The following is a 23,478-nucleotide window of genomic DNA, read 5'->3' as shown; positions in this document are numbered from 1 at the left end:
CACGAAACTCAAATAACCATTACCTAGACGTTACCCTACAATTTAAATTTAATTCCTTTCTATACAAAAGCGGCATAGCGAGAGAGTCCTTATCTACAGGGAGGTTTTATCATTTAGAAACTTCGTCGCCATTAGGTTTGCATTACACTAATGTTAGTTGTCTATTTCGATAGTCGATTGACCCCAGTTTTACCGAGACTTGCGTGACCTTCTAGCTCACGTCAAAGGCACACTTCAAAGTCAGTATTACCTTACCTGAATTGCTCTATGGAAATAATCAGGTGAATCCGCCAGAATAAATATTTTCTGTAGAGGACAGCATACATTGGTAAGAACAAGGAAGATATGTATAAAGCCGAAACGCTGCCGCAAGCTCATGTATATAGAATGCAATTAATAAGTTCACGTTAAACATTCCTGACATTTGCGATATATAGTTAACTGTTAAGCTTGGCCTCACACGTTAGTCGGTTAATGGAGTAGTAGTCGGAGAGTAATACCCAAGGTAATGCTCTCAGTGCCTAAGGAATTATGGAAAATGCCAGAGAATTTTCGAAAGATTCGGCAGAAAAGGACGTCACCATTTCTGGTAGCGAATCTCATACCTTACAGATTGCAACCATGAAACATTTTGGTGAGAATTAAGATGCTATTTCTTTTACTTTCTGCCTAAATAGGATGTTTCCTTGATTGTGTTTTAGTACTTCATTCTATAAGGGATCTCAGAGAAGAGAGAGAGTTGTGAGCGATAAGACAAGTTATCATAAGATAGTCTCCAATACTGCTGTACTACGACCTCTTCAACTTCTAACCCCTCAGGTCTTTTTAACAGGATTCTTGAGAACAAACACATAATTACTCATCATATCTAAAAATAAAAAACACGATCTAAATGAATAATTTCAGGGATAACCTGACAAACTATTTGAATAATAGTTTAAGTGTTTATCTGTAGAAAAATATTGTGTACTTTACGTTCCGCGTAGTATCAATACTATTTTCGGGTTTTCGAGAACTTCAGATGGCGAAAGGTCTTTTTAATTGGGGAGAAGTGAAAAAGCATCAATCACTGAAAGACCGCTGGATTGTTATTGACAACAAGGTTTATGATGTATCAAGTTGGCAGAATAAACATCCTGGAGGTAGAAAAGTTATTGGTCACTATGCCGGTCAAGATGCAACAGTATTTTAAAATATAATAATACCACTTCAATTTCCAGGGTGCGTTCATTGCGTTTCACAAAAATCGTCAGTACGCTGAAAAATTCTTGAGTGCATACTATATCGGAGATCTGGACCAAGACTGTCCGGAAGACAAAAATATGAATTCCAAAATTAGGGAGTACCACGAAGATCTAGAGAGTATACGTAAAATCCTACTACAGCAGGTAAGATTCGGGTATGGTTAGTGACCTTACTTTATATTTAGCTATATCTCGTATATCATGTTTTTTATTGTCACTTAATGAGTCGCTTATATAAACAATGCACTATGATAAGTAATTAAAATACCATCTGAAATACGCGGTGTACTTCGAAAGCTTATTGGGTAAAAATCATGCAGAAAGTTACTTTGAACCTTTTATTTCATAACCGGCAAATATGATTACCAGTTACTCTACTATTCTTTATTATACTCATCATATTTTCGTTTTCTTATGGTAGATACAAAAGTTTCCATCACTTATCCTAATAGATTTTCCCGTATAAAGTATTATAATTTCTGAGTTACGTTTCTGAATGCAAAACAGTTTGTATTATCATAAACATTCCACACCTGCCTGGTCTAATTCTATACTTCAGTTTTGACAGATGCTACTATAATATTGTAGAGTATTTGAATTATGGTATAAACCAGTAATCCAAGAACCAACGCAATTTATTCAAGAATTATTAGATGAGCGCGAACGAACGTATTGTGTTTGGAGTTCAAAATCAAGCAGTCATCAAGTACAAAGGAATCATGGTTTATATGAACACCACAGCTACGTTTTTCAGTTATAGCTTTATTTGAATCCCAGGAGAATTTAGTGGAATAAAGCCGTTTTTAGGATTCATTGTGACGAAAAACTTCACGGGGATTTGAATGTTGAAACTGTTTTTTATGCGGCTGAGTAAGATATATTTGATAAATATCTGGAATTATTCTCATGTTGTGGAAATAATGAAAACTGACTATTGATAGAACAATGATTTTTCCTCTAGTAGCTCGAGTCGTATCCTTTTTAATTAGTCCCCGATGCTCAAAAAAAAACAATAAAGATGCTATGAAAAACTTCGAGATCAGCCTGTTTTTCAAATAATAATTTTTAACACTCTTGCTAAATGATGTCATTTACCAATACATTAGCAACGAACATGTTTATTTTGCGAACTATAACAGCTCTTAAAAGACTATAATTTATCATTCCATCTGTCACTTGATTTTGCGGCCCATATTTATCAATACTTCACTAACGTTTCGCAAATTAATGTCTTCTCTTGAGAGAATAAATAAGAATTTAAATCTTGTCATTAGCCTCAGCTCTTAACATAGCTTCGTATATAAATAGCAGTTTTCAAAGTGTTATATTGTCCAAGGCCTAAAGCTTTAGCGTTAAATGGTGAGAATTTGTAGACAAACCCATTTTCAGCAACCTACAAGTTGTACGCTTATGCCTTGAACTGAAGTAACTTTTTTACTGTAAACGAAATTATCAAATGCAATTTGTATAAGCGTCATCGGCTTAACCAGTTTTTTTTCACTACTACTATATACTGTATTTATACATTGATACTTTGCTGAATTTAAGTTAGTGTCACTTCTTTTATACACGAAAATTTCAATATCAGAGGCTATTTGATGGAAGCAAAATCTTCTTTGGTACAATGATGCTTCAAGTTTTCGTTCTCGAATTATTGGCATATTTGAACTTGGCGTATTTCGGAACCAGCTGGTGGCGAATTATGTTATCAATTATACTGTATTCAATATCTAAAGTGAGAAAGTTCATGCTTTTTTTTAAAATAACTCTATTCAACCTCTTAGTTTATATATATATATATATATATATATATATTAAGCGTCTAAATTGATACAGTCACCTCACCTCCTTATCCTAAAGTGAGTCAGGTATTAACAAAATATAATGAACCATTTAGTTACTTTGAACAATGCTGTACTATTCTGAGTGCTGTTTTAAGAACCGTTTCACGAGCAGTCTGGACCACAAAATTTCACTGCCAGCTTCAAATGACTAAACATCTATTTTCAAAGCATCAAGCTTAATCGGTGAGGTATATGATACAGGTTCGATTATTGAGTAACAAACCACAATATAAGAAACTGAATGATGTCAGTTTACAGTGTGAAAATAAGTTATTGCTATTTTTATTTCCTACTCTATTTAAAAGGCATTTCTTGCTAGACTTCTTTTGAATGTTTTTTGACGTTTCGTCACATTTTTTAACTTCAACATTAAAGTTGTTTCTTTCGTATTAGAGTTTGCATAAAAGTTGACTTGGTATCACTTAATATATGAATATTTGACAGTTCTTTAGACAAATTTACAATTCATGTACCACAAACAATCCAAATAATAATAACTACCGAGGCAAAAGTGTTCCTACTAGGGCCTACCATACAAAGGATTTGCCGAAGATCAGGAACAACATCCCAAATAAGTCAATTAGGCCTCACCCGTATCCGTTACAGTCTCGTCACATTTGGGTCTTGTAATGATCGTTTCAAAATTGGCGCTGCTTTCTCGTTTAAAATTATTCCCTGGTATTCGAATCTTTTAATAAACACAAGCGAATACCACTCGCATTTTTGATATACGTAAGTCTCAATAAACTTCACATTCGTATACAGTTTTTTTTAACTGGGATCAAAAAACCATCAACATACAACCGCTTATCAAATGTCAGCGTTTAAAATGATCCTTACCCATTCACTGTAGTTATATTTTTAGTATCTTTCCCAACAAAAGGTATTTGCCAATAAAATAATCAGTTTTGCATGAAAATGGTGATCAAAACACAAAACAACGCCAAATTATTCCTCAAGTTGAGCTGTTAACTTTATTACTTCAAAGTGGTTATAAATATTCATGTAGAAAGACTATTTTTGTATTGTGGTGATGTTTTCAAGCCAGAAACATTATAAAAAGCCTTTGAAACAAAAATAATAAGTCGTTGAGTCCATGTCATGTGGCTACAAGTCTACCTTTTCGTTAGCCACCTCAACCCAAATGTGGAACGTATCTTTTGTGCCTTGATGAGGTAACGGTGTATAATGCCAGCTTATTCCGGCTCTTATTATCCTTCCTTACTCTCTAAATTTCGTTCTTATCTCGTCTATCTACACCAAACAAATTTTCCCCATAAGCTTTTAGATTCCCTAGTATACTCACAATAGTAATAGCAAATTTAGCCAACCACAATAAAACTTATTCAAACGAGATTTAAATCCCTTACCTTTACACCAAATAAACATAAATGAACATAAGTCGAGTACTTCTGATTGCCAATAATTATTACATCTAAATTTATAGCTAAAAGCTAGACAAAACCTAAACTGTTTACTAATTCTACTGGATCTATTCTCTGAACCTTTGTTTTCTTATGTCCAATGTTCATAAACTCACATATTACTGTCTTTTTTCTTGAATATATCATCAAAATTCAGTCTCGTGTAGTCAAAGACCTTCATGGTTTTTCGTTATATCGAAAATCCCTACTCAAAATTAGACATTTTTCTCATTGTGTAATCAATCATCGTAATAAGAAGTGAATCGTTGAATTCTGTTGTAGTTTAAAATCTTTAGATCATGCAAATCTCATTTTGTAAATATCACCATTTACTGTGCACATCCGCTCTTTGTTGATTCCTCTGTGAATGTGAAAATTACATAAACTAGGAAATCGAAATTCAGTAGTGGAATAAGTTATAAGGTCAGAGCATTATATTGATAAAATATCAAAAACTCCCATAGTATAAAGTAGAACAATGTATGTCTTCAGATTCCGATGACAAATTTGGTGGTGACTGGTCACAGAGAAGTAAATCACGAGGAGAGTCAACAGGCATAGATAACAAGTATAACTTCATCGAAAGATTGTATATAGTAAAAGAGGTAAATGTTTTAATGAAGGCCGAGTAAACAAGAAATCAAGTTTATTCCAGTTGAAGAATAGTATCCATCAACTATAAATCATTCATGATTTGTAAAACACTTTTGGGACCTATTTATAATTTTTCAACCTACAATTTAGAAAGGATTTTCAAAATGAAACATTTCCATCCACGCTGATTTTCGTAATTTAATATCAAAATATCATAGACCATAATGTGCACCTAGAAATTTATTTATCTTTTAAATTATTATTCATATTGGTATATCACAAAATACCATCTGCATTAGCTTTTATGTGAATAAATTATTCACGTAATATGTTTGTGGTATTTTATTGAAAATGACAGCATACTCCTGGATTATGCTGACTTTAATATCCGCCCTTTGAAAACGTGAAGAAACATGAATGAAGTTTAAAAAATAAGATTCTAAATAGTTGTAATTTTAAGCAGGCTGCTTCATGTATTTACTGTGAATACAATCATCTAGAAAATTCGTAAGTGTTACCATTTGAAATGAACCGCCTTGATTTCAATACACATTTAAAATATTAGTGGTTCTTAAAACATTTATTCCAGGTTAACATCCTGGAGGGTTTTATAAAAAATCAAGATATACCTATATACTATAATGAATTTTGATTATGTAATCTACGAAATAGTTCCAAATTCAAATCACAAACACTGTATCAATAAAATAAAGGCCTCAATACAGAACATGTAAAAATACTGAACTGATTTCAGTCATTTACGGAAGTTCTGTTTTAGTATTTCTGGTCATGCTTGAAGAGCATTATTTTTGATAGAGTGACCATCAATAACCATTACAAACGTGTTTGTAAAACAGTAGAAAAAACAATTTACCATGCTTAAAAATGAATAACCCAGCTTTATGATCCAGTTTTGTTGTGTTACCAGTAAAAGGGGCTTAGATTTTTGTAGTTTCACTCTATAAATTCGTCCCAATCGAATAATTGTTCTTACTGACTAGTGATGTAATATACACTAGATAATCATTATCATATAGTAACAGTATATTAAGGCCTGTAATAAGTATATTGTTTGAGTTATGTTTTAAGATAACTTATGATACAAATCATTCTAACTATTTATCTAGGCACTAAGTGCAATCTAACCAAGCTAAATAATACTTGCTTCTTTATAAACACCTATTTATTGTATATATCAATATTTTTAAACATTCTAAAATATGAAATTGTTCCTATCGTTTGCGTTATTTAATTAGTCCTAGGTGAAGCAACACTACTAAATGCAATTCACCTTCTACTATATAGTTAGATAAAGACAAACATCTGATATTTACGGAAACCGAAAGTTGAATTGTATCACCTTTTTTGTCTATATATTCGAATGATTAGAATGTAACGCGTATCCTGGATTCCGATGCAAATCACTTACCGAACAATCTAAAATTTGTGACTGAAGGTCATATAAAAATAATATACTTAGTATACACTTTATGGAAACATGGAACGATAAATTATAATCATGAATATCAAAGGTAGAAAATTACTGGCATTTACTAATAAGAATTATGTTAGTTATGGGTAAAAGTTTCTTTCTTCAAAATACAGCTAAACGAATGTTTCGAATGAAACTTCACAAAAGACCTTAATAGTCAAAAAATGTGGCGATTTTTCTAAATATTAAATAACTATCTGGAGACTGTGGCAACTCTGAATATAGGAACCATAGGTTTTGATACCAATAACGATGAATAGATACTTACCAACGCCTGTTAACCCTCATCGGGGAGCATAGGCCGCCCATAAGCATTCTCCACCCAACTCTATCTTAGGCAATCCTTTCTAGTTGTTATTTCATTCTTTTGATGTCTATTTCCAACTCTCAACCTAATGTGTTCTTTGACCTTCCCCTTTTCTGTTTCCCTTCAGGATTTCGAGTAAGCGCCTGCCTCATGATGCAGTTTGATGATTTCCTCAATGTGTGTCCTATCCACCTCCAACATCTTTTCCTGAGTTCCTATATTTCCTATATTTCTCTGACAGTTTCGCCGTTTCACAGAGTTGTTTCATATTTTTTCTCTTACAGCTTCTTCCGCTGTTGTTGCAAGGTCTTCTACGTATTTTTGCTTGTCAGTTCCAGTGCTTCTGTGTATTCAGCTTGTGCCTTGACCTTCTCGGTTCCTGTTCGGCTGTTATTAATCGCTGTCTTCATGTTATTCCTTAATTGAATCCTGTCCGGGGTTTCAATAGAGATCTATTCCTTATGATGATGCTTCTTGCCCCCAGCACCTGACACTTTAAAGTTAGGGCTTCCTTGATCCCTTTCCAGTTGTCCTTCATAGTAGTTTCTTCTTTTGTGAATAGGATCTAGTAAAGCTTGGAACCTGTTTCTCAGAGCAATCTCGAATTCGCTCAGTTTGTCAGTATCTCAAATGAAGACTATATTGAACCTTTTTAATGTTGTTTGTCCGGTTGTCCACTGCTTCTTTAGCTTCAGTTTGATCTTGGCAACCACCAGATGGTGATGTGAAGCTATGCCAGCTCCTCTCCTGGTTTTCACGTCTTCCATCAGCGTCAGAGCAACTCCCTGAGTGTGTAGTACATTTCCTTCTTCGTGACCAGAGTACAGAAGCATCTCTCCTGAATCTACCATTTTCTGTCCAGATTAGGTCCAATGAGTTTCACTGATTTCAAGCACCTTCAGGTTGTATCTTTTCATTCCCGTAACTATTTGACTGATCCTCCTAACTGAATATATAATTACAGAATAATGATTTGCAATCTTAATCGTAATCACATTTGTCAATTTACATACGCACAGTTTAGTCAGTAAGCTTCCATTAGGATTTTATGGTCTTGATACACTTTCCCACTCAAAGGTATTTACTTAACATATTCTTTTCGTAAATTAGCCTAAATTTCGTTCGACCTTTCTTAACAGACAGATAATACACATGTAATATTATTACACTACGTAAAGTATTTTAAAGACTGTCTTCAAAGCATGCTTTTACGCATAAAATCTTTGAAAAACTCTTTAAAACGGACAATATATTATTGCTGCTTTTTCTTCAGGGTCAAGCAAGTTGGCTGCAACACGACTTAGGACATCTATCGGTATTTCGGAGTACTCGAACAAATCATATTTTCCACGAAATTATCCTTGGTTTAACTAAAGGAGCTTCATGCCATTGGTGGAATCACATGCATTCTCAACATCATGCTAAACCGAACGTAGTAAGTTATATTTTGTTACAGAAATGACTACGACTTTAGCTAACTTTTACAGTGACCCTGTACGTAGTGAAAATTTATTATCTATCGAGTGTAAACCATGTCGCTAGCTCACAACAGATGAATAAAAGATTGATGATTTAATCGATTTGTTTAATTTCAGGTAGTTCATGTTTGATTATTTATCACCAAAACGAAATATAATAATACAATAAATTAAATTGCAAAACATAAAACAGATGATTTTTCCAGTAAATTATTGTACACTCTATTTTGTTCTGAGTATTTAAATATACTTAATAGCTACTTTTGTTCTAAAAGTTGCAATAACTAGAATACTTCCATCAGGCAAATTTACAGTTTTACTATTTCTTACAAATTTTGTTCTGTCAACAATATAAATACAGATTGATAAAGATCCAGATACCCGACTAGAACCAATTTTTGTGGTTGGTGATAACCTGCTTAGAAGAGCAGCTAGTCCTGAAAGTAAATGGACGTGGCATTTTCCTTATGAACACCAGCATAAATATTTTTTCCTAAGTAAGTCATTAATTATTCTATAAATATTCAACTGATATCGATAAATTCATTCTACCTTCTTTCCAATTCTACAAATAATCGCTAATTGATTTGACCCATTATTTAAATTCTAGAGAGATATTTAGTGCCTCATTAAAGAGATTACGCTAGAAATTTAGTTTAATCTAAATTTGTGACAAATATTTCATGGTGAATACGAGACTAATTATTTTCAAGGGAGTTTCCATCTACAGAATATATGATCTGAAAAATCCTAATTTAAACAACTGAACTAGCACAAATAAATCTTGAATTAGAAGTGTTTACTATGTTATCTCCTGTTTATACTGACGTGACATTTAGTTTATTTGAAATATTAATTCCTTTTCCTATTTATTTCTAAAATAACTTTCAGTACATTATTGCTTCAGCTCCAGAAAATTATTTACACTTAAAAAATCCGTTCGCGTTTTACCCAATATGTGACCTACTCCTTCACCAGTTTCTACCGTTTGAGTAGATGGACTAAGATACAACGACCAGATAAACACTTGTTAATCCTAGACTGTAAATTACTGATAACTGAATAATAAGAATAGTTAAGCAGACAATAACCGGAATATGGACTGAGTTCAGAGCTTTTAAGTGTAACATTTTATGTTCACTGACAATACGACAGTAGAATTAAGTGATTAGTTCCTGCTTAGCTATCTATTTAGCTGAAAATCAGATTAATGAGTACCACTATTTAGGCACGCTTAACAGCTATTCTGCACTATCCATACCAAAATTTAAATTAAAATAGTAAGAGTTTTATGTCGATTACACCTTAGTAACTTTAAAAATCAATATATGGATTATTCATATATTCAGGTGTGATATCAGTAGCTAACACCATAGAAACACCCTGGACCTGAGTAATAGACTTCTGTATACTTTGGAATAAATTGTTTAGCTCCTATTCATCGTGACCATATATATTATTGCACGTTGAACAGAATTTAAAAATTTATTTTTCTTCTACGGAATTCAAATAATTTGACCTTGCATATTCAAAATGTTCATGGAAGAGTATGTTTCTAAACCCTTCCAATCTTCACATAGATCTTATGGTTTTGTATTAATTTCCAGGGTCAGTTAATTTATTTTTAAACCCACTTGCACTGAAGCCAAGCAGTCCACATTAATTTCGTTTAAAAAAAGTTAAATATAACTGTCTAGCCTAGTTTTATTGATTTTTCCTCAGACAAATTAAAATGCATGAATGTTTGTGTCTCCAACTTAAAAAAATGACACCATAAATTGACTTATTCTGTATGAAGTAGATCACTCAATTAGACTAAATCTAAGTTATTCTTTACATGAACGATAACCATCTGGATTTGTATATGCTTTATAATAAGTACACTTTTGAGAGTTATAAGTGTGGAAAAACCAGCGGCAATGGGTAACACTGGACCACTGTTTAGAATAATTAGAAAAATAAGTATTAAGAATTTAATTATTGCTGAGACGCTCAGAGGAAAATGAAAAGCTGACCCAGTCTCAACCCACCAGATTGAATCGACAGATCAAATAGTTTAAGTCTCGATTTATCTGACATACAGCTACTCTCCAACTACCTCCTCCTCCCAAATAACTTGAATAAAATGTATATACAAGTCACTGACTTTTGAAGACGGTGAGAGCAAGACATGATAAGTTGACTTCATCAGTGTTTAAGAGCTGCTGTTTGTCGTTATTAGTTAGTTTGATCAAGACACTGGCTAGAATCTGAGAGCTCGATGTAACTTCGTTTGACCGATTTCCTTTGTTGGTCGTCCAAGTCTACAACAAGGATAAAGTTATCGTTGTGAAACACGCAATCATATTCATCCAGTTCCTAAGTAGCACTCGAGAAAGATATACCTGAGAAACCAATCCACTTTCTGACCTAGACATAGTTATATTAATCAAACATTTACACTTCAAAATATACAACATAACCCTCTCTTATCACAGAATGATAGGTGGGGCATAAATCTATCTGCCTGCACTGGCTACCAATATCATGTTTATATCTCTGTTATTAACAGTTTACAGTCCCATAGTGTACACAACCAACCATCGTGACCAATCTTTTTTTCTGGATCTCATCCATTATCATTAGAGGAGGAATTAACTCAATAATTTTTGTCAGCTAGGGAATGTCAACCTGCAAATGGATAAACCTCATACTAATGTTAAAGGAGTATAAATTTGCAGTTTCACTCATATCAAAATAAGCCATCAAATGGTTTGTGTCGATTTGTGTCTCACATAGTGTAAGCCATTCAAGATAGCTCCGAAATAGTGTTAATAAGGAATTCCTAAATTTAATTAAGTACCAAGTTATTTCCGATCTCAGATGAAAGTGAACGTTCAAAATTTACGAGATGATTTATCGAGAAAGCCCTGGAGGTTATTCTCTAACTCTTGCCACCCAGACCAGACACTATATGATAATATTTCCATAAGCATAACTATGAGTATGAATAGCGCATCGCTGTTTTAAAAAGTTTGACATGTAGACTCAGATAAACAGACATTATGCATATAATTCTTTTCCAAAATCCAATTAAATTTATTTGAATAACTGCTGCACATTATTTTGATTAAACAAAAATCCATACAAATCGACGCTTCTAAAACCATAGTTTATGTTTTCATTTATTTCTTTAAGAATATCATGCAAAAATCTGTAACATCTCTTATATGAGTGGTCTTCATGGGTACACAAAGAGCACTGTTTATGTGAAAGCATATAATATATAAATATTTCTGCAGAGAAGTTCACTACCCTAACAGCGCGTGAGTATATGACAATCAACAAATCCACTTCTTCATTTCTTCATCGGTTTCGAATCTCACTAAACACAATCTAAATAACTTTCATCTTTTTACACTTTTGGCATAAAGTGTTGCTTTCTCATTAACATTATTAGTTAGCACTATCATAATTATCAGTCAAGTAATCAAAGAGGATTCTCTGTGTTTAACAATTCCTGAAATATTCAGAAGATTAATTTGATTGCCTTAGTCCTGAAGATCAGACATACATGTTTGACTAGTGTGTTTTTTAAGGTAGTTCTGTACTTCTACTGATCTTTTCTGGGCATTGACTGAAGTGTAAAGGTTGACACCAGTTAAGAGAGAGACCTGAACTAAATTTGGACAAGATAAAATTTCAGAAAACTCCTACAGCCCTAAATGACTGGTTGGTGTTCATTAAAAAAACCCATAACTATTAAGGCGACGCAGTGCAAAACTGAATTAAATTGAAGGGTTGATTCGAAACAAATGTATCCAAGATAATTCTATTCCGCTATAAACAAGGATTATCGTGGTGTTATTAGTCATACAAGATAGCTTTCCAAGATGAATATCCCACATCTCATTTCCCATAAATGTATTATCACTTTGTAATTAAAAAGTAACACCAAGAAACCTCAGGGCACTCATTTTAGTTTTTTATGTTCATTATGGTAAATTATCATTATCACGTCGCGCGGTTGATCTTCATAATATATCTAACAGTGGTTACAGCATCCCGTTTTCATTAAAATATTTTGCTTTGTACTTTTGGCATTCAATTTTAATATTATAAAACGAAAATTTAGTACTAGTACAAATCATTATTTTATTAATGCATTCACCTTCGAAAAACAGATCAAACAGTTTGACCACACTAAACTATTTGTTTATACGACAATCAATAATTAAACATTTACTCTGAAGTATAAGATAGTTGAATCTAGGTCGACACTTTTGGTAAACACCGACTGACTATATACATTTCAATAGCATGTACAATTAGTCCAATATGTAACATATTTCTAACTAGACACCTACAATTCTTTAATCTTTCATTCGATTATAAAACCGTTTCTACTTAGTAATAAGATTTAGTGTATTATTAAAATATTGTTAATTTAGTCAGACTAAAGTTTAAAAATTACATTATCATTCCTTAATTTATAAACATTAAAACCAGAATAAGTTTGTCAAATAGATATTTTTATCCTTTACCATTATATAACTGTCTTTTTCTCTTAATAGTGTTAATTAATACTAATATCTAATAAAGTTGTAGCCGTAACATTTCAAACTATTACACTACTTTAGAGTGCAGACTTTATTGTGGTACATATACCAAACTTCATAGATTAACATTCATATTCATGAATTTGATCTTACAAGATTTTAGATGAGAAAGCAGCGATCAGGAATAAGCTTAACATATCCATTTTTATATATAAATGTTCCTAACGAGTATATGCGTGATCAGATTGTTCAAAATATATTGCGCTAATACACCACATAGTTCTAATAATCTTCGTCTTCTTACTACACTATCTAAATTTATCAAAGGGACTAATTACTTCAGATCTATTAAATTAATTAAATTACCTTTTATATTCGGAAAGCTTTCTCTCAAAATTCTATTCATCATGTCTAATTCGTATTGCATACATAATAAAAAACTTATGCAAAACTACTTCAAATACTAATCTAAGTGAAATAAGTACCAATGGTTGTTAACTGTTTGTGCTTATATACCAATTACACTTACTGAAAAAAAGATGTATGGAGAATCAATCGTTTATAAAAACAACAGTCTTCATGTCTTCATATAATCTACATTAATGTTCAATTAACTAAATGTTATATATATATATATATATATACATATATATATATAGGCTCTTGATTTTTATAGTCTCTTGAACAATTAGTACTAAAAAATGTATTTTACCTGACGAAAAATAAAATGAGAAATCGTAAATGGATGAATACTCATTTCTGGAAAATTAGACTATAACCAATGAAATCACTTTGAGAAACTCTAGTCTATAAATTCACTCACCAAATATAATAAAAACTTTTTAACTAAGTATTTGATTTTTCGTGCAAGAACTTCTAGAAATAACACCACACTGTGCTAAGTGTGAAACACTATCAACATAGGTTCATTTAGATTTGATGAAGAATCTATCACTTTACAAATCAACTACATATTACTTTTGTTCCTTCACATATACTTTAGATATACAACATCACTGTACCGAATCACTAGGAAATAGGTCTTTTAGTACGAACTTTGCATTAAAGAGTCCTGTCAAATTATAGCATATAAAAGATGACTAACAGATGATTCTTTTCTTTCAGTTGGTCCCCCTCTATTATTTCCTGTTTATTTCCAAATCATGTCCTTCCGTCATATGTGGATTCACAAAAGAATAGAGGTAAGCAAACGTACAATGTACGACATACATGTAACTGTCCTTCACCCCATTACCAATTGTCAGTCGATTCTTGTATTCAATGTTAGACCAAGCGATAACCTAGGCATTCTAAAATTTACAGTCTCGGGGCTCAGTAGGCTTGGCCAAATGATGTAATACACCTGTTATAATAAAGACACAATATGTTCTGATTGCATAAGTAACCTACCAAAACTACTTAAATAGGTTTCACTATTGTAATGTGCACTTAAGATCAGACAAAAGTCAGATTAACTACTCTTTACGTTTAAGAAACAAAGAAAATATTGAGTCAGACAAATAAAGTTTAAACTCTTGACTTTATGAAAACTGCTTTATTCCGTTTATTGTTAATTATTTTATGCTTTGTAATTAAGCATAAACACGAAAACTTCTACAATAAACAAAATCCTGTGTACGAAACCATGTCCATAAATGATGAATCGGTTCTATCTTAACAGAATATCCAACAATCTTATATTTTTAACACTGCCTGAAAACAAATTATATGACCTTTGCTAGAAGTTTCTAGTTTTTAATTATTAATGGGAATCACTTCTCTTTTCACTCGTTTCTTTGCTTAGTAATTTTCTTAACATGACTTTTTAAGTTCTATTGGCAACTATTATGAAAGATTGAAATCAGCGACAGAATAACACTGAATATTGATTAGTACATGAATTAACTAAAAGTATTTTACAAAACACCATATTTAACCTGATTGACTTATTTAGTTAGCTTGCGATAAATGCACCAAGCCCACACACGAAATACTCAAAAGAAATAACTTGAAAAGCTTACTTACCGTTTCTTATTAGAATAAACCAGAAATCAATCGTATGATAATATCAGTATCAAACCCACAGCCATATTTCTAGGGTCTGTCTCTCACACGTTATTGCGAAAATCCAAGAATTTCATTTTCCTTTGAAATAAAAAATGTGATTTTCGGGTTAGTTGACGGTTGCCTGAATATACATATGTATCTTATTAGATTTCCCATGTTTAAAATTGCACGAAATCAACCCAGGAGATCAAACAGTGGAAATATATTTCCTTGTCTACCGATGATAATGGCAATAAAATCCTACCCATACAAAGTTTGATGATTTAACTTTTGTTGTGTGCCCAAAGTAGAAACTTTCAATCCATGACTAAATATATAACGAAGTAACTCAAACATTTAAGATGTCATTCAAAGTTTATACATTGGAAAACTATAGTAGGGCACAAAATATTAAATTGTTGGTCAGACAAATTCAAAAATTAACATCCTTTAAAATTAGGTTTCTGCTCAAATGACGTATTTGCCTTTTTCTGTAATTCACTGTAACTTAAAGTGCTTGATGATTACATTTTCAAGATCATTTTTGGATTTCTTATTTAATTCGTTTAAGGATTTTCTATACGTCATGGGATTTTGGGCAAAATTACTCTGTCTTTATTATTCATTGCTTGGATTCTGGGGAACTTTGGTCTATTTCTTTGTTATAAGGTATGTGATCATTATTAATATTACTACACATGTAACTGTTGTCATATAAATCACTTTTCGTTTTAATATGAAACTGAAAGATTACCAATCAAAGGTTTCAGTATCAAGAAGTTTTTGGCAAATAGATGTGTATTAAAAATAACATAGAAACCATCCAATTTAAAATACCATTGAGAAAGATAATAATACATTTTAATAAGAATGCAAAATTTTTTATTACTGGTTCTTCAAGAAATGAAAAAATCATTACAATAACCTCGATAAAATTTATGACAATCTCAAATAATAAAACATTTTGATTAACGCAATCATATTTCATGTCCACCCTGAAAGTTTCATTTTTCCAAAGAATAATCCCGAACATTCTAGAGAAATCAATACATAATCGATATAACTATAACCTAATTCAGGTCTACATAGAACTGCATAGTGGTTGCGTAATACTGCCTTTTAAAAGCCAGTCGTGAGTTCAAAACAGAAAAACATCCGACTCAAACTAAATAAATGGATAGAATACAAGATAGTCAGAATCTAATTTTAGGTGGTAGGAGGCAGTCGATAACAATCTTTAGACCTAGGTTTCGTGCTAGTTAGTACTCGTCTGGTAGGTGTAACTGTAATCTTTAATGAACTGGAGCTACCTGGAAGATTTGATATCAAGTCACTTAGCTTTACAGTCTGAGATTTTACCAATGAGTTACTCTGATCACGACTGATGTCCTGTAGAACTGAAATACTTAAAATCGAATGTACATATCATATAACTTACAGTGAGCATTAATTTCACTTAATAATACAGTTAATAATATTACTTCTTCAGTTGGTGCTGAGAAACTGATTTCGAATAAAAACTTTACACGAATTCAGAATAAAATAGTACAACTATAACTAAATACATTTAATAATGATATCACTTTAAAGTACAAATAAACGAATTAATAACCTACTGTAATAACTCTCGCATGAATTATAACGGACTGTTTTTTACGATTATTTAGTATGAACTACTTACTTATGGACAAAACTGGACAGAGACAGGCTATGTCATATAAAATAAACTATTGTGATTTCGGCATGAATTAAAACGCTAAACAAAAATAATTTTCTCAGCTAGGATGCAGCTGGACGATTTAGAATTCGCAGATGATCTGGCTCTTCTATCACAAACGCAACAACAAATGCAGAAGAAGACGACCAGTGTAACAGCAGCCTCAGCAGCAGTAGGTCTCAATATAAACAAAGGGAAAAGCAAGACTCCGATACAATATAGCATGCACCAATCAAATTACATTTGACGGAGAAGCTTTTGAGGATGTGAAAGCCTTTACATATCTGGGCAGCATCATTGATGAACACGGTGGATCTGATGCAAATATGAAGGTGCAGACCATCAAAGCAAGAGCAGCATATTTACAACTGAAGAACATCAGGAACTAAAAATAATTGTCAACTAACACCAAGATCAGAATTTTCAATACAAATGTCAAGACAGTTCTACTGCATTGGGGGGGGAAACCTGGAGAACTACAAAGGCCATCATCCAGCAGATACAGGTGTTTATTAACAGTTGTCTACGCAAGATACTTCGGATCCGATGGCCAGACACTATCAGCAACAAGTTACTGTGGGAGACAACAAATCAGATTCCAGCGGAGGAAGAAATCAGAAAGAAGCGTTTGAAGTGGATAAGACACACATTGAGGAAAGCACCCAATTGCGTCACAAGGCAAGCCCTCACATGTAGTCCTGAAGGCCAAAGGAAAAGAGGAAGACTAAAGAACGCATTACGTCGAGAAATGGAGACAGACATGAGAAGAATGAACAAAAGTTGAATAGAGCTGGAAAGGACGGCCCAGGACAAAGTGGGTTGAAGAATGCTGGTCGGCGGTCTATGCTCCATTGAGAGTAACAGGCGTAAATGAAAAAGTGATTACCATTCACACTATACCCCTGCTTCATAAATTAACTGGCAGATAATTAGGTTAGAAGAAGGCTTAAAGTGACCAGACCAAAACACTGTAACAGTTCATGAAGTCAGAGAATATTAGCTTGGCTGATAAATGTACTTGATCATCGTAATTAATGACTCAATATTATTGCTTATATAGCTTAAAAACAGTTACAACGAAACTCACTCCATATAGTTCTTCAAGTATCGGATATAGAACTATTCCATACGTGAACTTCTCGGTTCCATTTTGTCCTCTGTCCCCTTTTTAGTTTTGTACTAATTACATTATCTTTACTTTGTGACTTATGTTTTCAGTCTTCTCTCTTTTGGTTTGCTAATTTGAAGTCTGGAAAAATGTGCCAAAATTTGTCATTTAAACACACTACTTGTCCTCTGACTTCTAAAGTTTATAATGAAATTTAGTCAGGGTAATGAGTGAGATATGCCTACGTCAGTGACGCTCCGTAATATTCCATTAAACGGACCAAAACATTCTATAGTTTTTTTCACGTGTCTTTCATTATATGCCCAATCTGATAGTTTAAATATCACTTTGACAAGATAGTTGCTATAGTATCTTATATTCGATTCAATTAGTTGTGCTGACGTCAGATAGTGTTTGCAATGTACCATTCCTTCAAAATTCAGGAAATGATTTAGAGTTTCTGATAATTATGCATCTGCTAAAGTTGATAGGTCCCTTAATATTACTTTCACAAGTTATTAAATGAAATCTGTTATAGAAAAGGTCCAAGAAGGAATACATTTAAAGATGTCTTGAGAACAAACAATAAAAAGTCAATAATGTATGCATGCTCGAAGACAAAAACATTTATTTCACAAATACTAAATGTGTCTAGTTTCATATAAACAATCTAAAAGATGAGTCTTAAAATAATTTTAAGCTAATGCTACATTTATCTACTTTAACGTAAACGCATGTTTCGTATTGTTTCTAATTTATGATCGTTTTAAACACAACTATTGTTTTGTAATATAATATTAACTATGTAAATTATTTACTGTTAACTAACATTAATTACAAAAGCATTATGGTAAATAACCACAAGAACAAATAAAACTGAAAAGTATGGTTTGATTGTAGTTAGAATGAATAATTGATTCATTAATTGGGATTAAGTTATTTTTTTAAATGGCATTAAATAATACTAACTAATTATGTTACTTCCTAGACTAAAATTAATTCGGACTATATATGTCAAGGTTAAACCAAGTTAATCTATGTTTTTCATAAATCATAGCTTCAAATTAAACTGAGTTGATAATTTTCACTTAATAATGTTCATAATGTCACCTAATATTTAAATGACAGAATGTCATAACTTTTTGTACATGTACCAGACCAGTTTGTTAGGTTATGTTTATTTTATTTGCTAACTAGAATACAAAGTTTTTGTTAGTGTATTACATGTTTATTGCTGGATTATAAAATAGATATTCGCTCATATTCAATTGAAGGATCATCGATACATAAATTATTCATTTGAAATCCGACTAACCTGAATTCAGGGTAATGCATTGGATTAACTGATTTATTTAGTCTTTTCGTAAACATTATTCTGGTCAAGAATAATGTAAGTATAATTTTCATAGTGGCTATAAACTGTCTTTTATAAGTTATTAACTTACAATTATTTGCTAACAATCCTTTCAAAGTTGTCAGTGATTTATTTGGCAATACAGACTGTACTTTAATCGTATCAAGTTCATTATTCCAGTGATCGCTTTAATATAAACCTGCTTCTTCCCCATACATTTCAATTTATAGAGTAATAGAAAGTCACTGGTTTACATGGGTCAGTCAGTCAAATCATTTGGCTATGCCAGTAGATTATGATCGAGCTGAACCATGGTTTCGTTTACAGCTAAATGGAACATGCAATGTTGAAAACTCGCTATTCAATGACTGGTTTACGGGACATTTGAATTTCCAGATAGAACATCAGTAAGTTAGACTTCGTCCAACTGTCACTCAGTCTTTAAATTTTATTTATATTTATTTCTTCCTGATGCTCTTAAAATAACTAATTTTTATCGTCTAAGTTACCTTTCGTTGACAAGCTCTGTATGTAAGTGATAATCACTCTGGTTGTATAATATGCATTCAGAAATTTTGATTACTTTTCTCTATTATTCTTTCCCTAGCCTTTAAGGAAAGACTTTGTTGTATTGCAAAGAGTACTGAATGCAGTTAGCAGAGTGTGTGGTGAATCTTTTGAGGTCATTATTAATATGGTTGTGGATAGACATCTAAAGTCTTGCAAACTCCTGGCAGGTGTTATTTTATCAGATACTAACCATCCCCTTCATTCATATCTTTCTCCTTGTATATCTTCTGGTAGAACGAGACGTAAATACATTAAAATCCATGCACGCAAGCAAAGGTATAAAAGTTTTATAATGCCTTACCTAGCAAATATACTCTGTGACGAACAGGTTGTTAGAGTTGACCTAGTCAATAACCTGTATTTTTTAAAAAGTCTCTAATTGAAAAGTTGTACAGGTTCAGATTTTTTAACCTTTTTCTTTTTGTTGTTTTTGTTTTTTTGATTTTGTAAAAAAAACTTGTTGAAATACCTCATGCTGAGAATTCTATATTGTGCCAAAATATAATATTGAATAGAGCCGTTAATAATAACAATAATAATTCATCCAAGTACAAACTGGTAAACTCAACAGAATGAAATTTAGTTATTCGCATTGTTTATATAAAGACATGAACTTTGTTTTCTTACTTTAAATCGATTTAACTGCATCGATATTAGTGAATTTTAAAAATTAGAATATTAGGCCTAAAAATAAGTTGTAAGGTCATGAAGAATGACCGTTAGCTTTTATCAGTACTAATAAACTCCAATTGATATTGATCATTATATATTACTATACTATGATTCCACCACTAGTCACGATCTATCGACTACGGAAAAGCTTATGATAAAATGAATATATGGAGGCGATTCGCACAGGATCCACATAGGCCAACGACTGATCAAAATTTAGTCAAGTATATCAACAGCAGAACAATTCAAGTTGTTCTCAACAATTATATAATATGGATCAGTTAATTTCTCGCATACGTGTTTAGAAAGCAAGCACTAAAATGGGTTTTTAGATAAAATTCGATTAAAATATCTCAAAAACAACGTAGTAAGTAGAATATATTTCACTATCAGATGTGAACCTAATTAAAAACTTGAGCCGACAAAATATTCAAACAAATATTTCTTCAATCAAGCTTAAAAAATCGGGTGCTATTTTCTTGATCGACTCTATCTAATAACACAAAATCAAGATGGAAAATGTAGTTTGGCATCTGTTAGATTAACTTTGTGATCTGTAGATACTATAACTTTGAAAATAAGTTGATCATTTTTCACCACATGAAGCTTAAAACATTTAGCGGTATAACAGAATACCTTACTAACTTAATGAAACTATGCCATTTTTTCATTTCAGCCTATTTCCAACTATGCCAAGACATAATTATCATATAGTAAAACCTTATGTAAAAGCTTTATGTGAAAAGTATAACCTTCCTTATCGCGTTAAGCCAATTGGAATAGCTTTTGCAGATATTTTCAAGTAAGCTTTCTCAGACTTAGTATACTTATATGTTATTATTCACCACGTTACTCAGAAAACTTGATAACATTTGTCCTTAATTAACAGAGAGAAATATTTCTCCGATTTGCTTCACTTTTTATTACTCCCTGGTTATGTATTTATATGTTTAGTAGAAATCAATCCTTGTTTATTTTCAAAATTTTTGTATTATATAAAATATTTTTCAAAAGATAACACAAAACTTTTCTATCGTATTTATTACTTTCATTGAATTTGAAAATATCTCGGAATGTACGAAAAAGATTGTTCTTTAATCAACTAAAATTCCTTTTTGCAAATAAATAGCTCTTATTATTATTTATTTAAGAATAAATGTAAAAAAATAACTGTAACACAGAAATTTGTAATAAAAAACAAATTCATTCTATTCATTTGTAGATAAATTTCATCAAACTTTGTGTTCTACTTGTCAAAATCATTAATAAGGTTTATTATGCAAGCTTATATTGATAATGTTACAAATCGACATTAAGAGATCATCAGCATCTTTCTAGTACATTATAAGTCTAGATAAATATCGATTGTAAACTTGACTCTTACACCTAAATGCGACCAAAAATATTTACTCTTGTTTATTATAAGGATGGACATTGAACAACCAATCAGTTTGAGTCACTTAAAAATTTCCCGGTTCTTGAGAAATTTTCTTATATAATCTTCGTAATAACATTAAATTTTACCCATTTCATTGTGTTATTGCCTATTAAAAGTATATCAGAGCTTCCCCTTAACAAAGTGGTGTATATTAAGAAATATAGGATTTATTCAAAACGGCCAATTGATCATGTGTTTGTAAATTTGCCCTTGGATAGTTATACTGATTTGTATGAAGTCCAGAAATAAGTGTTACAAATAACCTGGATAGCCCTTAAGAGTAGAATATGTTTAAATCTGTGTATAGGTTTTTTCGACATTAATCTATACAATGGTGTTATTTATGCTTCGGCAAATACAATAAAATCTTCAGATAAATTTTATATTAATTATATATGCTTTTTAACGTTATAGTACAAAACCCCATAATGTTTTATATTGTTTTAAATGACTATCGGATCTATACGGACAATATTAAAATAAATGGCCATGCAGAGAGATACTTGAGCATGTGTATTGTAGATTATTTTTAATTTTAAAGCATTTATAAAATTGCCTCTCCATTTTCCTAGTTAATAAGCCTGAATAATTTGTCATCCACTTACATCACTATAAACCCACATTTACGTCCCAAATCTTACATGCACATATTTCCATTACAAAACAAATTCTTAATTATTGGTCAACATTTTAAGAATACACTGCTCTTGTCTGTGCTTTCATTATTTAAACATATGGAAACTTATTTAGCTACCAATATATTCATACTCTACACCCATTCGTTGAGATCTTATAAATGTTTCCTATTTAGATTGAGATATTACTGACTGACTGGTAAAATTTTCTGTACACTAGCTTGAAATTTTCCTTATATATATGAGTAGAAGTTTATGTAATTTAAAAATATAAGTGACTAAAGATATCACTCACTGACTCCTGATTACAAATTGACTCATCATTGAATTTCTTCCCTCCTCAATAATAAGAATTCGCTATCATTAAGAGTTGTCTCGGAAATAAAATAATAAACAATCATGACTTATTATTGAGTTTGAAAAATTATTTTGTTTTGTTTGGTAAATTAATTAAAAAACTCAGCATCTCAATATCATATTCATTAACATTTAATTTTTATTTATCTGTTTGAATGAAATAATGCAAAGAATTCTTTCCATTGAATATCTCTTTTATCTTTCGATAATGTAATAAGAACACGAAAATTATCAGAACGATGTGATATATTAGCACAATACATTTCGAACAAACTGTTCTCTTCCTAAACTTACCCTGGTAATATTAGCTTATTATCCAGAGTGATTAGGTGTCAAGTTGTTTTCACATTATTTTTATTATTATTATCCTTGTCTATTCTTAACCCTCATTTCTAGTCTAGTTGACCTTTTATTTTTATATATAAATATTCTTAACAAGTATATGTGTGATCAGATTGTTCGAAATGTATTGCGTTAATATATCATCACGTATTTCTGATAATCTACGTCTTCTTATTACATTATCGAAATTTAGCAAAAGGACTAATTGCTTTAAATCTCTTTTACTAATATTTTAGAATTTTGAAATCAAGTGCAGAGTTATGGAAAAAAGTAAAATGTGAACAAGAAAAATGTATGAAAAAACTTCTTGATGATTAA

At 31.6% G+C, this 23,478-nt stretch overlaps 1 protein-coding gene across 1 annotated transcript; it reads left to right on the top strand.

Annotated features, from left to right (window-relative positions):
• Window positions 1-531: 531 nt before the first annotated feature.
• Window positions 532-23,478, top strand: Smp_132740 (fatty acid desaturase, putative; the record flags this gene model as incomplete). Its single annotated transcript, XM_018791971.1, has 11 exons — window positions 532-634; window positions 987-1,183; window positions 1,221-1,388; window positions 2,833-2,979; window positions 8,179-8,340; window positions 8,745-8,880; window positions 14,047-14,123; window positions 15,539-15,636; window positions 19,377-19,553; window positions 21,065-21,190; window positions 23,397-23,478. The coding sequence occupies 11 exons, from the start codon at window positions 532-534 to the stop codon at window positions 23,476-23,478; spliced, it is 1,473 nt and encodes a 490-aa protein (XP_018644878.1).

This window comes from Schistosoma mansoni, assembly GCF_000237925.1.
Source record: "Schistosoma mansoni, WGS project CABG00000000 data, chromosome 1 unplaced supercontig 0010, strain Puerto Rico, whole genome shotgun sequence".
In the NCBI taxonomy this organism is placed as follows: domain Eukaryota; kingdom Metazoa; phylum Platyhelminthes; class Trematoda; order Strigeidida; family Schistosomatidae; genus Schistosoma; species Schistosoma mansoni.
Note: the sequence above shows the minus strand (reverse complement) of the source record. Positions and strands in the feature narration are given on the sequence as shown.